The sequence below is a fragment of the Arachis duranensis genome, chromosome 8, assembly GCF_000817695.3.
Source record: "Arachis duranensis cultivar V14167 chromosome 8, aradu.V14167.gnm2.J7QH, whole genome shotgun sequence".
In the NCBI taxonomy this organism is placed as follows: Eukaryota; Viridiplantae; Streptophyta; class Magnoliopsida; order Fabales; family Fabaceae; genus Arachis; species Arachis duranensis.
In genome coordinates, this window is record NC_029779.3 from 45,086,237 (window position 1) to 45,103,785 (window position 17,549).

Here is a 17,549-nt window from a genome sequence, read left to right on the forward strand (position 1 = left end):
GGCTGGCAGTGGACTGTACGTTCGCGGGTAACTTGGTAAGCCTTTTCTCGGATCCTCAAAAACCTCCTCGCCTGACAGGTGCCTAACACGGCAAGCCCCACGTCACCAATCAGAATACTCCTAGGCCGGCCTGGTGTCAAATGTGTGCTAAATGGAGATTCTGTAGCCGGGATCAAAATGGCTACGCCAGTCGTTGTACCAATCATGATGTCTGTCAGGCCACCACACATCCTCACCCCGGCCAGTGGATGTCAAAAACCTGTCAGAAAAAACAAATACAAGTAACTAGTCTGATAGGGTTGACTAGGGCACATCTGTTGATTGTAATAATTTAATTATAGACTTAAAAAAACAAAGATAAATAAGACATCAGCGATCCCTGTCAAAGTTGACTGGAGTGCGAAGCACTTGCTGCTCTCCATTGAACTGCCGCTTCACCCGGTCAACCTAGTAAAACTGCACAACATTGAAGCAGACAAGCGGGACGATTGACATCTATGTCCCCCACTCTTCTTCCTCGACGAACCAAGGAGGGCACAGAGCCTGCAGAGTAGGGTCGTCGTACAGCTTCCATACAAATGGAGAGAAACGTGATATAACTAATAATTAGCACGAAAAACAAATGCAACATAAAGTACTAAAATGAAAATGTGGTGGTGTCAAACGTGGTACTAACCTCATCGAATCGTAACCTGTCGATTGTTACTCTCCATTGCAGGACCCTAGCCTCATGCTGATCTCTGCTCTGCTGCTGCAGTCCAACCAACCTGACACCAATCAAAAGAATAAAAGCAGTTCATTATGCAGAAGGTCATAAGAAGTTACAAATTGATTACTAAATAAAGACATATTCAGTTGTTACCTCGCAACCATAGGATACATGTAGATCGCTCGCTCCGGTGGACACCACTGAGGAAATCTCTAGTATATCCAGAACATCAACAGCAGAGTGCAGCCAGCGATGTCAGTGACGCCTCGGTGTGCCGTCGAGCACAGTTATTAGTACGTCCAGACCAGCATGGCCAAGCCCCAAGACAACGACCGACACTGCCCAAAGTCCTCAAGAAGTGAAAGCCAATGCAGGTGGACCAAGTTATTCGACTTGTCCGTCATCAGATAGCCTCAGGTCAGTAACATGATGTAGCAACTAGCGTATTGTCGGAGGGTCTCTGGGTCGTCCGTCGGGGGCATCTGGCAGACACGGTCCCAAAGTCAGACGAGCTTCAGTGTGAACGACTCCTTCCTCTACGCCGCCTGCTATGAAGCCACCGGAGGCCTGACACCCAGCAGCCGCTCCATCAACTGTCACGTCTCCGTGTGGTCCACCTACCGAAGTCACGAAAGCACCCCAACAGGGTCCCCATGTGCACGTAGCCCTAGGTGGTATGCCACATCCTGCAGGGTGATAGTGGCCTCACCCCACAGGAGATGAAACATGTGGGTCTCCGGACGCCATCACTCTACGAATGTTGTAATTAGGAAATTGTCGAATGTAAAATTGCTAAGAGGCATTGTGTCACCAAATCCAGCCTCTCTCAGATACGGGACGATGGTGTCAAGTGGGAGAAGGGTATGACTCACTCGTTGGGGCAGTAGAAGGCGAGACCTCTGAATAAAAAATATATATTCACTATTATCAATAAATAATTTTAAAACTATTATTGGTTATTTGAAGTTTAATGGTCCTTATAATATCACTAAAAAAATTTAAATACGTTTCTATATTTTTTTTATTAAATTCTTCCACTATTTTTAGTTTTGTAATTAGATCTTTTTAGTATAAAAAATATTAAAAAAAATATAAAAATTTAATTATAAATTTGATAAAATTATAAAAAATAATCTAGAGTTCTAAACTAATAATTATGTAGTGACAACCTAACACAAGTGAAATAAAATATATCAGAGTTCCAAATTTCTATCAGTGACCTATTTCTAACGATACAAACTATATTCTAGTTCTTGGTGACTATCCTAACCATGACTACATACACACATATAGCTATATAGGATTGCATAAAATTCAACACAACTGAACTAACCGCAAAGTCGGCTGCTCCGGCGTAATGAGAAGTCTCGTTCACCTTGTTGATGTCTCCATCGTTATCAGCTGTGCGCGCTATTGTCGTATTTATCGATAGTATGATCAGAAAGGGGGTAAAAGAGAGGAGAAAGTACTTGAGAAGTTCAAATTGGGTCCTAGTCAAATGCTGTTAATGATATATATTTATAGCTGTCATCCAGCCTTAGCTTGTACGTATTTTATTTACAGTGTAAACGAGATATACATGTGTTACATTCATGTGTCTTGTCTTATTTACATTGAAATGAGATACGTATAAAATTATCTTATTTACAATGTAAATAAGATAAGAAAGACTAATGGATTTCGATAATAACTTTTAAAATTATTTTAGTAATGATTATATTTATTTAATTTACTTAAATAAAAAATCTCATTGTACTGTGCATTCTAATAATATATTAATACATAATCAACGGGGTTGGGTTGAATTTTAATGAAAATTATGGTGTTGATTGTGATTGATGGGGTAATACTGCAAAAGTCATGAAGATAGTGATTAACTTGAAGGGAATGTTTTTGTTTTGAAATAAGAGAGTTCAAACGCACTAAAGTAAAATAGAAAAATAACAATAAAATATATAATTAAGAGTAAAACATAAAAGGTAATTCTTTTATTATTTTCGATATTATTATCAACAATAAAAGAGATTATTATTGTTCTAATTTTTGTAGTTCAAAAATAATCTGTTGATAATTATTCTACACATGTCTTCTTATTTCAAAATATCCTGGCATTCTTTTCAACGCACACATTTTAAATGATCGCAAAGAATCCATCAACCACTTTTTACGTTCCTTTTTTTGGGTAGGAACTCTTATCCAACTTTTAAAAATGATCCTTTAATATACCTGCAAAGGACCACAACCATCCAAATTTAGATAGCTATGTGCACTACACCTGCCAAGTAAATTTACAACCAAAAAATAAATGGTGAATATATTCAACATCCTTGTTACATAGAAAATAGATACTATTACTCTTAGTAACAATTCTAAGTCTACTCAGTCGTTCCTTTATATTCACTCTGTCAATCAAGATAAACCAGGCAAACAACTCTAATCTTAGTGGAACCAAACTTCTCCAAATTATTTTGGTGAAGCTATAACTTGTTACATCTTTCGAAAACGTTTCTGCCTGCAATATCTGCACAAATGAGTTAGTAAAAAATATCCTTTCTCTATCAAATTTCCAGACGACCTTATCTTCTCTGTCGTTTGATATCTTAACAAGTCTTAAGGTATCATGTTACTGATTTACTAAATCTAACTCCCACTGGTATAACTCTCGCCTCCACTGAAAGTTGTATATCTACTCTAACCTATCCCAAAATTCACAATCTCCTATAACAGATCCTCTTTGATTTGAAACTGAGAAAAGTATTGGAAAATGATCTTTTAGTGAACCACCCTGTAGCCAAATATCCTCCCAAAATCGAATCCTCCTTCCATCACCTACCTCTATAGCCAACCCAGTAACCATCTTCTCTTTCACATGTTGATCCTTAATCTGTAACTGACAAATATCCTTCTATGAGCCTCCTCTAGTAGGTAAAGTCTGACTGGATAACATCACATATGGATTCATATTATTGCATGAGAATACTATTTTCTTCCATAATGGATACTCCTGTTTAGAAAAACGCCACCACTACTTAAACAGAAGTATTGTGTTACAGACCACTACATTCCTCATTCCCAAACCACCTAGTTTTTTTGGATTTTGCACCACTTCTCACCTAACCATCGCCATGCCATTCCTACCTTCCTCTTTACTCCATAAGAATCTTCTTTGTAATGAAATTAATTTCTCTGCGATAGCCTTCGATATTTTATATAAATTCAAGCAGTACACCGACAAGTTATTTAGCACTAATTTGATAAGAATCAACTTGCCAGCTTTATTAAGAACTTTGGCTTTCCACAAATTGAATTTTTTTCCTCTACTTTGTCTACTATTGGCTTCCAAGTTTTTAATAACCTTGGGTTAACTCCTAAAGAGATTCCAAGATATTTAACTGGAAGGTTAGCCTCCTTGCACCCCAGCAACTCAGCAAGCTGCACGTACTATGCACCCACTGTTGATCACAATTAATTGGGATCAAGTTAGACTTATCAAAATTAATGCTCAACCCCGACATCAACTCAAAACACCATAGGAGTCTCTTGTAAGTTTTTATGGTCTCCTCTTCAGGTGGATAGAATAATATAGTGTCATCTGCAAACTAGATATGGGACAACTCTATATTATCCCTCCCAACCGAAAGAGGTGATATACTCCCGTTTTTAACTGTCTCTTCTACCATTCTATGCAGCACATCAACAACAAAAACAAACAAAAAAAAGAGAGATAGTGGATCCCCTTATCTCAAACTCTTTTCCATCTTAAAAGGGCTTAGACGGTAAGTCATTTATTAAAACAGATATAGAAGCTGAGCTAATACACTCTTTAACCCACTGTCTCTATCTTAGACCAAAACCCATCTTTTGTAACACAATGTCTACAAATCTCCACTTGACTCTATCATAAGCCTTTTGAAAATCAAGATTAACAATTAGGGCTTCCTTCTTTTTCACCTTAAGCCACTACACTGTTTCACATGCAATAAGTGTTCTATCATGTATCTTTCGACCCTTAACAAATGCACTCTGAGTCTCATCTACTAGGTCTAGCATCACTGATCTCATTCGTCTAATCAAAACTTTCGAAATCACCTTATAAACGCAACCAACCATACTTATTGGACGAAAGTTTTAGATCTCCTTAGCTCCGACAAACTTAGGTGCCAACGTCACCTATGTGATATTGGCATTAGAAGGTAATCTGGCAGTCCAAAAAATATCCATCACAGCTATCGTAAAATCTGAGCCAATCTCGTCCCAACACTTTTTAATAAAGTTCATGTTGTATCCATCACTGTTTGGCATCTTAGAAGATTCACAGTCCCACGCCGCCTCTCTAAACTCTTCCACTGATAGCATCACCTCCAAAACTATAAATTCTTCTTCATTAATTCGATTTACCAATCCATCTCTGAATCCCACCACAGAATATCTTTCCTGTCAATATAAGTTCTTATAAATTTTTTTGATAGCAATTTTTATTCTAACTTGATTTCTGATCAATCTTTTATTATAATTACCAGCGCATCAATTCTGTTATTCCTCATTTTTGTCGAAGCTATGTTATAGAAGTATTTAATATTATTTATGTCTTTCGCATGCTGAGATATAAACATCTATTTACTTTGTATTTTTTTTCGCACATACCAAAATTTTGAAGTGAATGTTATCGTGTCTTTTAATATTGTGTTTAACTTATTAAAAAAATAAATAATATTTAATAAATTTATATATTTTTTATTTTTTATTTAAAAATAAATTAGATAATTTAAACATCATACTAAAAATATTATAAAACTCACTTTAACTTAAGAGAGGTAATACCGCAGAAGATGGTGGTACAAAATTAAAATATTATTAGAAGAGAAAGTGAAATGGAAGGAATTGAATGGAAATTAAAAAAAATCATGCCTTTATTAATTTTAAGATTTGAAGTTTAATTTGAAATTAATGGTCACAATATTTGTACATAGGCGGAGACTTTAACAAAAAATATCTTCATATGATAATGATTATTAGTTTATAGGACCGTTAAAATTGATTAAATCCATCGGATCAATTCGTTTATCGATTTAAATGAGCGGACTTTACTTTTAAAATTAAATCTGTTTAAATTTTGAGTTAAACGAGCTGAACTTGATTAACTCAAAAAAATGACGGATTAAACGGGTTAGTCTGCGGGTTAAACGGGTGGTCCGTTTAAATTTTTTTTTTACATTTAAAAAAAAAAGTAACACTTTTAGCCGACATTTCTTTCGATCCAACCCGAAAATCTGACCCATCAACTAAAAGATATTGTTTGTTTAAGGTTTTTATCTTAAAAGTAATATTTTTGTCAAAATATTTTTTAAAAAATAAAATAAAATGATAAATGGACTGACCCGTTCAACTTACTGAACTGATCATAAACGGTTCGAATTAAAAAATTATATCCCGTAAATAAAACGGGTTTAAATGGTCCAACCCATTCAACCCATAAACTTAACGGGTCGAGCCTAAAAAATAAAAACAGCTCTATCGGTTTACAATATTATTCTTACAAAAAAAATATCTCCATAAAAGTAGTCATTTTGTAGATATTGTTGGTGGACCATCAAACTTTTCTAAGCCATTCTATTGTGAAATATTACAGGTGGGATCTTGGCTGTTTGAATGTTCTTCCAGAGTACATGAAATTAATTTATAAGTCTCTCTTTCAGATTTATGAAGAAACACAACAAGAAGTCGAAAAGCAAGGAACAACATATTGCATTAAATATTCCATAAAAGCAGTAAGCCTTTTTGACCTTTTAAGAATATATTACTTGTTTTGTTGTTAAATTTATTCCATTGAATTCGAAAACTAGTGCATCCAATTTGTAAATTTTTTTTAAAACAAAAGAAACTCAACATAAAAATAGAGCGAAAAACTAGAAAAACAATAAAACAACACTTCTTGTAATTATTTCGTAATTTTTTACACTAATAGTTTATATCTCAATGTTATATCTGCCATTAACATCAATAACAAAAGGGATTCTCGCAATTCCACTCTTTGTTGTGAAATAGAGTCATGTTGTAGATTTCTTTAGCATCTTTTTTTTTTCTGAAATAATCTCCTATTCTTTTTCAATCAGACATTTTAAACAACTGCGAAAAAACTTGTGAACCATTTCTTTCGCTCCTCATTTCTAATTGTAACACCTGTTCAGTTTTGAAAGTGTTCCTTTAAAGTACCCGGACAAGACCACTGTCTGACAAAATCAGTTAGTCAAGCACACGATACCTACCAAGTAAATTCACAGCCACGAAACAAGTGGTGAACATATTCAACATTCCGATCACATAATACACACAAATTATCACCCTGATTAACAATTTGGAGTCGACATAACATTTCTTTTGTATTTACCCTGCCTATCAAGACAAATCAGGAAAACAGCTTCACTCTTGGAGGGACTAATCCTTTCCAAACAGTCTTAGTGAAGCTATAGCTTCTTACGTCATCTGGAAGTGTTTTCGCCTGTAGTACATGCACAAAAGAGTTAGTAGAAAAAATACCTTTTCTATCAAACTTCCAGACAACTCTATCCTCTCTATCACAGGCTAGTTTAACCGGCCTCAAAGTGTCATGTAACTGATTCACAAGTTCCAACTCCCATTGGAATAGCTCACGCCTCTATTGGAAGTTACATATCCACTCTAATTCATCCCAAAACCCACAAACCCCTATGACAGAGACTTTCTGAATTGAAACCGAGAAGAGCCTTGAAAACCTATCCTTTAGAGGACCACAACTTAACCAGATATCTTTCCAAAAACGAGTTCTTCTGCCATCACCAACCTCCATGGACAAGTCAGTTGTGATCTTGCCCTTGTATGTTGCTCCTTAATCTATACCTAACAAATATCCTTTCATGGACCCCCTCTAGTAGGTAAAGTCTAGGTGGACAATAACTCATTAGGGGAGAGATTATTACAAAAGCATACTACCTTCTTTTACGATGGACACTCCTCCTTTGAAAACCTCCACCACCACTTAAATAGGAGTGCGGTGTTACGAACCATTACATTTTTGACTCCTAACCCCCTAACTTCTTTGGAGCTTGGACCATTTTTCATCTAACAAAGTCATATCATTCCTTCCATCCTCCTTACTCCATAAAAACCTTCTCTCTAACGAAATCAGTTTCTCCGCAAAAACCTTCGGCATCTTATATAAGCTTAAATAATAAACCGGCAGGCTATTTAATACAGCTTTGATGAGTACCATCTTTTTTGCTTTGTTGAGAACCTTTGATTTTCATAAGCTGAGCTTCTCCTCCACTTTGTCTATAATTGGCTTCCAAGTCTTGACCAATCTCGGATTAGCTCCTAAAGGAATTTCAAGGTATCTGATCGGCAAAGTAGTTTCCTTGTACCCCAACAAACTACACATATTTCAAATCCACTAATGTTCACAATTAATTGAGATCAAGTTGAATTTATCAAAATTAATGCTTAACCTCGACATCAACTTGAAACATCATAGGAGCCTCTTGTAGTTCTTAATAGTCTCCTCCTCTGACGAACAGAACAATACAGTGTCATCGGCAAAATGGAGATGTGACAATTCTATATTATCTCTCCCAACAAATAAAGGAGATATCTAGCTGTTTTTAACTACCTCTCCAATCATTCTATGTAGGACATCAACAATAAGTACAAACAATAATGGAGATAGGGGATCATCTTGTCTCAGACCTCTTTCCATCTTGAACGGCTTTGTTGGTGAACCATTTATCAACATCGACATAGAAGTTGTGGCTATACACTTCATAACCCACTCCCTCCACCTTCGTCCAAAACCCATTTTCTGCAAAACAATGTCCACAAAACTCCACTTGACCCTATTGTAAGTCTTTTGAAAGTCCAGTTTGATTATTGCCATTTCCTTTTTCCTCATTTTAAGCCAATGTATCGTTTCACATGTAATAAGAGTCCCATCATATATTTTCTAACTCTTGATAAACGTATTTTGAGTCTTTCCAACTAGGTATGGTATAACTGATTTCATCCTCCTAACTAATATTTTAAAAATCACTTTATACACACTACCAACCATGCTAATTGATCGAAAATCTTTTATCTCTTTAACCCCAACAAATCCAACTTGTAAATTAACTAGTATTCATTTTAAATTTGATCATATTTGCAAAATTTATGAGATATAAACACTGCTGTATGATCAATCAAGTTTATTCCATTGAGATCTGTTAAAGCCAAACTTGAGTTAATAATCCTTTCACACAAAAAGATGCAAAATTTAAGAATTAGACATTCAATTCTTTAAGTTTTTTATTTTTATTATATGAACAAATTATTTTAATAATTAAGTTTAATTAAAGCTAAATTTTTTATGTAAAAAAAGATGTCTTTTTACATGTGTAAAAATACATATATTATTGGTAGTAGTAATTAGTGTATATTTTCGTGTCTTGTACGAAATAATATATAAAAATATATAAAAAATTTTATTAAAAAATTAAATGAAAAATATATAATAATTATTAGGGTTAAGTACGAGAATCGTCCCTAAGGTTTGGGGCAAAAATTAAATTCGTCTCCAACCTTTTTTTGTTATTAAAATCATCCCAAACGCTCAGAAACACTTTAAAATCATCTTCTCCTTCTTAAAACAATATTTTTGGACACTTTTTTCCTTGTAGCCGTTATTTTCTATTGTTGGAGCTTTTAATGAATAAAATTAATTTATTTGTTTATTTATTTATTTTTATAAAATATTGGTTTGGGGAGGGTTGGGATTAAATCAGATCAGTCATCCCTAACCAACAAAGCAGAGCAGGAGAGAGGGCTTGCGAAGGTGAGTGGAGCCATGGCTGGCGAGAGCTCACGGTCATGTCGGAGTAGGTCGTCTGCGCAGAAGAGGGAGCTTGTGTATCGACATGGGGAGAGACCCGTGCTTAGAGTTTTGGGAACGAGGAACAACTCTGGGCGACGATTTTGGGGGTGTGTCTACTATGAGGGTAGGGTTTTAAGTTTCTGTAGATGGGTGATGACAATGTATTGTTTGTTCTGGGCCCTGACTCTGGTGTGTTGCTGCAGATCCAAGAGGAGTGTGATTTTTTTCGATGGGCAGACCCAGAAGCAGACAGTGACGATCCTCATGTTGCAAGGATGAAGAGGAAAGTTGGGGCCCTGAAAGCAAAAGTGAGGGACATTAAGTGGAAGTTCAATGTTGCTGCAATGTTAGGAATTTTTGGGTGGGTTGTTTTATTTTTGGGTGGGTTGTTTTATTTTGCTTCTGGTGGCAGATTTAATTTAATCAGAGGCAGGGAGTTGCATGTGTGATGCCGTTGAAGTATGATTGATGAAATTAGGGGAGAATTTAAGGTGCAGTTTGGATTTGTCTGATTGGGTATGTGTTATGTAAATTGAGTTGTATTGAGTTATACTGGGTGTTGAATGAACATGTGGGTTTGGTTTAGGATTTTGGTGATTAATTGTGTGAGTGAAATGATGTCCTTGTAATTTGACAATTAATTGGAAAGAAAAATTTATATGTTAGCCTGGAAATTGTGATTGATGATTTGTGTTAATCAACTTTACAGGATATCAAGTAAAAGGTGGACATTCATTAAACAGAACCAGAATAATGTTAGGCAGAACACAACTATCTGTAATTGATTAATAAGCATAGGAAAATAACACCAAAAGGTGGAAACTTCAGTCACCATGAATTCCATTACACGGACACAGAACAAAATATAGTCTTTAGGCCTAAGGAAACAACAACAAAAGCTGGATTCTTAGGATATCCAGAAACCTAGAGCAACTCTGTTGCTCACTAAGAAAGTTGAATCATAAACCATGTTGTGTTAGTTTTAAACAAACCAAAACAAGTGTCGCACACATTGTGTCTACTCAATCAACAGTACAATAATAACAGCACAAAACTCAAATTTTCATAATAGTCTAAAGTTTTCTCCAAAGTCTTGGTGAAAGTTTTGCCATAAGCCTCAGCTTTCTTGGAGATACATGAAGTGGAATTCTGTGGCTGAAGAAGACAGTCCTGGCTGGTTGGCTGGAGCTGGCTGCACCCATCTCCTTTGGTGCTGGTGATTGTTATGTGTTGCTTCTGGTAAGCTTTCTCTTGGGCTTTTGGTGGAGAGTACCTACTAGTGGACTGTTGGTCCTAGTTGAGGATGATGTGGGCTTGGACCTGGATTGAGTTGAGTTGGGTTTTGATGATTTGGTGGCTGGTTGGGGCTGAGATAAGGCTTTGGAGCTGGTGGACCTCCTCATACCTCCACTTGCAGATTGCATATCAGGCTGTGATGAAGCCTTAGAACTGGTCATAGGTCTGCTAGATGAAGACTTCCTCCCTCCTCTGGTTCTCTTGCTAGGAGCTTGCCTAGGTTGTTGGGCCTGAAACACATTAAAAAATGCAGTTGATGAATAAATGATAATGTAACCCTAACATACATGAAATACACACACACTTACATCTAGGGATGGCTTCTTGCATCCTCCCCTCTTGTGTCCAGATTCACCACAGTTTGAGCACCTCTGGATTTGTCCCCTCCTAGACAAGTGGGACTGGCTGCTGTCCGAAGCTTCATCTGGCCCTCTCTTTCTCTTCTTGACTGGTCTGTGGCTAGGCTTTCGATAAGGAAGGGGCATGACATCATCAAAGTTGGTTTTCTCCCACAAATCTGGGCCATTAAGAGGATTGATCACTGATACATAGCACTTGACATATGCAGCCTTCTTGTAGCAGTCATCAACAAATGCATCTATGTCAAGGCCCTTAAAATTGATGCAGCTTATGGCATGTGTGCAGGGAATACCACTAAACTACCGCTTCCTACAAGAGCACTCATGAGCAGAAAGATCAACAGCAAATTTATTCAGTCTATTAACAACCTCATATGTTTGTAAAGCAGACCAGTAAGGCCTCCACTCACCAGCTGATCTGCCTTTCCTCTCTAGTTTCATCCTAATGCGAGGTAAAACTGTACCATTAAAGTTCTTAATTCTTTCTCTATTAACAGCCCATCTAGTCATCAAATAAACCCTGATATCCTCCAACATTGTCACTATAGATTTCTCCCTAGATTCTACTATTACACCATCAAAGCTCTCACACATGTTGTTTACAAGAGTGTCACATTTAGAATGAAAATTAAACCTGGACCTGTTCCAAAATCTTGGAGGAATAGCATTCAGATGTCTGTGGGCATCCACGTTGATCTGCCTAATGATTTGCATCTCTTTCTCTCATTCCTTCCAGTGTGTAGCATTTGCACAGCTCCACATCAGCTGCTTCAAGTGTAGTCCAAGAAATTTCTTCCTAAAGTTGCTGTAAAGATGGCTGACACAGAACCTATGGTCTACTCCTGGGATGACCTCATCGAAAGCAGGCAAGAGACCCTAATAGAACATGTAAAATTGTGTGACATTACAATATATTTATCAACCATAATATCCAGAATTTAAATTTGATCAAACAATATATTTATCAAACAATATATTTATCAACCAGAATTTAAAATTGATCAAACAATATATTTATCAACCCGATTACCATCCGTCCCACCTCGTACTTCATCAAATCCGCTCTCATTATCGTACTCCTCTTCACTATCTGTAAACATCACATAATCTGCATTGTCAACCTCATCAGCAGATGGAATGAAATCCTCATCATCGCTATCATCGTCACTATTCAATTTAACCTGCTTCTCCGGGTTCAATTTATCTCCCTCGTCAACCTTCTCCACATTGTCTCTTTCAACCTCCTGACCCTGTTCACCCTGAAAAATCACAAACTCATTCTCATTATGTACCTCTTCATCATGACCCCTCTACGGCTCCTCACCCTGTTCACTCTAACCTCCAACATCAATAAACCCTACTTCGGGAAATTCTTCAGCATCCTCAACCTTATGGACCACATAGAGCTCGACATGACCCCTATTTTCTGCTATTTTACACATCTCAATGTCATCTATGTCTCCCTCAAATAACTTCAGATCTTTCTCTAACCATTTAGAACTTGGGTCCTTATACCAAAAAGCTAAAATCTTTTTCTTTGTGTACCCAAACTGTCCCACCTCAACATAAGCCTCAAAAACAGACCAGCAATCTATATCAGTATCTTCGATCACTGTCTTTTCTCCCCCTATATACTCCAATGTAGCATTGTTATTTCCAAATCTACCACCATGATAGACAGTCAGGTTAAAGGTTCTCATCACCTAAAACCTACAAACATAAATCACACCCAAATTCCATTTGTAAACCAACAAATATCCATGAGTGATTATTTAGTTCAAGCTCAAAAAAATAGAAAACAAATGCTGCACACGTACCTGCTTCGAGATGACTGCCATGAGAACGAGCTCTCTCCCACTTTTTTCCACGCAATGCAAACACAGTGAGGCTACTAAATCAGGCCAGCTATCACTCTGTTAGGGCATCAGTGAAGGTGAAGGATCAGTTTTTCTTGGGGTAATGTTACTCAGAGAATGAAGCCCTTTCGCGGGAATTAAACACGAAGCGTCAAAAGGTTCAGGGGTAAAATTGTAATTAAAATTTTTTTAATGCACTTGAGGATGATTTTAAAGTGTTTCTGAGTGTTTGGGATGATTTTAATAACAAAAAAACGTCGGGGACGAATTTGATTTTCGCCCCTTACCTTAGGGACGATTTTAGTACTTAACCCTAATTATTAATTACTATAAGTATTTTATAAAATTATAATTAAAATTTTAAAATTTGATGATTTTCAATGTTAAAAATATTAAAAATAATTAGTATTTGTTTCAATCAATTTAAGTTAGTTGAGTAGTCATTTTATTTATCTGTTTAAATAAGCATCAGATTTAAATTCTATCTTGTATGTATAGCAATTCATTAGCTAGTGACAGCCTTTAAATTGAGTTTCAATTCCTGATAGATTAGTATTTGACCTGCCAAGTTGAAAGAAATAAAATTTTATATTTTTATATTAGAAATAGAATTTGATATTAATTATAATAAAATTAAATAANATTTAATTTGATTTATTAAATTTTAAAAAATAAGTAAAAAATAATTTATTGAATTAATTAGTTAATATAATTAATTTATTATAATTGATTGAATTTAATAAATTAAAAAAATAAATAAATAAATAATTTTTTAGAAGACAATAATTTTTTTAACTAAATTAATCTATATTTATTATATTTAATTAGAATAAATAATAAATTATGTATTTTAATATACATCTTATAAATTAATAAATCAATATAATTGATATAATGAATTATAATTAATTGATTGATATAAATTATAATAAATTATATGATATTTAAATATTTAATTAAATTAATTAGTTAATATAATTAATTTATCATAATAAATTATATTCAATTAGTTAAAAAATAAATCAAAAATTATTTTAAAAAAAATGTCATATTAGTACATAATTCTAATTTTTATATAATGGAATAGATTGTATAACATTATTGTAGGTTTATAAGTTGGTTTTCTTTTTTTAATTGGACAAAAAGATGAGTTTACGGTGAAAGCTATTAGTATTTTTTAGACAATTTACAACTTCGATGTTCATTTATGGCATTTTAGTTTCTTTAAAATATTTTTTTTGTCAATGAAAAATAATTTGTTGATTTTGTCGTTTTGATATAGTAAAAAATAATTTAAAGTGGTATATTTCTAGAGTAATTATTAAAGTCGTAATTAATTCTCAAATTTAAACATATATTAATTTTTAAAAATGTAAAAATAAAAATACAAAATCTTTTATTTAAAAATTAAAAAGATAAAAATAAGTTAAAATTTTAAATTATTTTTTATTTTAAACTATTTCATAAGCATCTAACTTACTATTGCAGAATATTTTGATTATCAAAAATTAAAATAGATTATTTTTAAATTTTATTAGATTAAAACCAAATTATAAAAAAACATAAATATAAAAAATACATTATACGATAATATTTGATAACTCGATCAAATTGTATATGATAAAAATTTAATAAGTAAAATACTCATGAATTAAAATTAATACTTAAGAAAACACATTATAATTTACATTATAGTTTTTGTAGTTGCCTTTGAGAAGAAGAAAACATTTCATGTAATTTCTTGTTTGAATGAAAAAAAATCACAAAAATAAATTAGGAATTTTTATTTATATTTTTTTTTGAGTTTTTTTTTTTAGAAAAGATAGATAAAGAATCTATCATATATCAGAAATTAAATTACTTTAGTGTAATAATTTTGTTCCTAAAATATTTTTTGTCATATATATCCATCACAAATTTTGTTTACAATTTATTAAATTTAAAGAATTTATCATCTTAAATCATTATTTTTTTTAGATAATATTAAAAAAATAAATATATATGTTATTTAATAGACTAAATTAATCATAATGAGAGAACTTTTATTTTTCAGATTTTATGATCATATACGTATTATAGAGAGAACGAAAGAGAAAAAAAGGAGAGAAAATAATAAGTAAACTGTAAGGTAGCATTTGTTTTCAGGGGCAGGATACGGAGATATAGACAATACTTGTTTAAAAGTGTTTGGAAGTAGAGACATGGACAGTGAACATATTGTCTCCGAGATAGTTTTTTATACTTTTGTGTCCACTTTTTCACGAAGGACAATGATGGACACGGGATTTAGAAAAGTGGACACGGACAATTTTATAAATTTTGTTTTCCTTTTTTTCTACTATTATCCCTTCTTATTTTTCCTATTGCGTTGTTCAGAGATACTTTTTTCTTCCTATTCTTTCTCTATCTCTTTCTTTTCCAGGTACTCTCTTCTTTCTGTAGAATTTTTTATTAGGGGTAGATAATTCTTTTCTTTTTATCGTTTTACTTCAATACCATTTTAACATTATATTATATTATTTGATTTGTAATAAAAATAATAACAAAAATAATTAATCTTAAAACTTTTGAAAGATAAATATTATCAAAAATAAAATTGATCTTTCAAAATGCTAAAAAATAATTTATAAATTGTAATTGATTTTATATAATTTAAAGAAAAATCAATTTTTTATAAAGAAAAATTAGTTTTTACATAAAAAATTTAGTTTTTTTTAGATAAAAATATATTTTTATATGCAAAAACTAATTGTTTTTTCATGTAAAAATGGATTTTTTAAAATTAACTTTTATTTAAAATTAATTTGGCTTATTAACTTAAACAAAATTTTTTATTAGTCAAACTCAAATTTATTTTTTTTGTTAATCTTAACCATATGTATTCCTACATATTAATAATAAATTTTAAAATAAAATAATTATATTTATAAATTTTATTTTAATATAAATACTAATATATTTTTTATTAAAATTTTTTGCCTCTTCAAATATTTTTTTCAAGTTCTGTCTGTACTTCTATGTACTCTTATTTTTTATTAAATTAATTTGTATTGATATAGAAAATTTGAAATTACAGGACTATTTTAGTCATTTCATATAATATTTTAGTCTTGTCTATGTATATCCAAAAATAATACTAGATATTATATTAGTATCTTATCTATTATATTTAAACATAATAGACAAAAAATAATTTTTAGTGTCTCTATTTTATTATCTCTATTTCAATATCATGTTCTGTCTTGTTTTTAAAAATAAACACAACCTAAAAGACTGAAGGACGGTGCGGTAGGTTTGTCGTTTGGAAAAGAGAAAAAATAATATGATGTGAAAATAGTCAAAATACAAACATAAATAAATATATATTTTTTTTCTCACTCTTTTCCGTGTTAATGTGTGTGGTGTAAATCTGTACGTGGCAACATAACATTCGTAAGTTTTTATTATGCGTGTACCTTTACTGTAAACTCACCTTTTTATTCAAAAAAGAAAAAAGGCCCAACTTACATGTTTATGATTATGCTAACATCACTATTAATACCTCACAATAAATTAAATTAAGTTGAATTAGTTTAATAGTTAATTTACTAATTCGTTTAAATAAGTATTGAAAGACTAAATTTTATTTTATGTATGTATTAATTTATTAACTAACAACAAATTCTTAAATAAAACTCAATATCACGACAGATCAGTCATTAATATTCTGAAGTTCGAAAATACTGTAAAAAAAATCTCACATTATTATATTTGTCTATCAGTTTCGTCGCGTAGAACTATACTGTAGTAATTTTATACTCTTAATAAAACACTTATCATATAGTCATAGTACATATTATATTTTTATACATATAGAATAGCTATGCAGTAGATTTGATAGGAATAAAACACAGTTTTTTATTTGTAAGAATTAGAAGAGTAATAATATTCACTCACAATAAATATTAACAGCAGCACAATAATACCCAATAACAGCAGAAAAATCATATAAACCAGAAATTAAAGATAAGCTAACACACCAAGATTTTTAACGTAAAAAACTTCCTCAATGAGAGAAGTAAAAATCACGAGTCACCAAGACAAGAAAATAGTTTCACTATGATGAAAAATAGGGTACAATAGAGTCACTAATTACTGCACAAAACATGCATACAACAAGCCAAACAACCCAAGCTTCAAAGCTTACAAAACAAGAGCAAGAAAATGAAAATACCACAAAAACAAAGCTGCTGTGCTTGGCCAATATCTCTAGCTACAGACATCAAATTGAATATCCGAACAATTAAAATAAAAAACCCAATGTTTGAAACACACAGTCCAAATTTGAGCTCGATCCAACGGTTAACGAATCTGCAGCGACCAATTTACAGAGACAGCTTTGTATATATGCGAAAATGACTTTCTATCTTCTCTCCTCTCTAGTGTTTGGTATTCTTCTTGCAAAATGAGAC

The 17,549-nt window shown here is 32.8% G+C and overlaps 2 protein-coding genes across 2 annotated transcripts in view; both read left to right on the top strand.

Annotated features, from left to right (window-relative positions):
* Positions 1–17,549, top strand: part of LOC107463290 (probable terpene synthase 2) — a 38,885-nt gene that overhangs the window by 15,023 nt on the left and 6,313 nt on the right. Inside the window, exon 5 of the mRNA XM_016082067.3 lies at positions 6,339–6,477. Within this exon, the coding sequence (XP_015937553.2) occupies positions 6,339–6,477 (139 nt within the window). The remainder of the gene's footprint in view (positions 1–6,338; positions 6,478–17,549) is intronic.
* Positions 9,541–10,177, top strand: LOC110274722 (uncharacterized). Its single transcript, XM_021129808.2, has 2 exons — positions 9,541–9,711; positions 9,791–10,177. The coding sequence occupies exons 1-2, from the start codon at positions 9,631–9,633 to the stop codon at positions 10,034–10,036; spliced, it is 327 nt and encodes a 108-aa protein (XP_020985467.1). The 5' UTR covers positions 9,541–9,630; the 3' UTR covers positions 10,037–10,177.

Coding starts and splice junctions, on each gene's coding strand:
- LOC110274722 (XM_021129808.2), top strand. CDS start 9,631: ATGGGGAGAGACCCGTGCTTAGAGTTTTGGGAACGAGGAACAACTCTG. Junction 9,712..9,790: donor GGGGTGTGTCTACTATGAGG/GTAGGGTTTTAA, acceptor GTGTTGCTGCAG/ATCCAAGAGGAGTGTGATTT.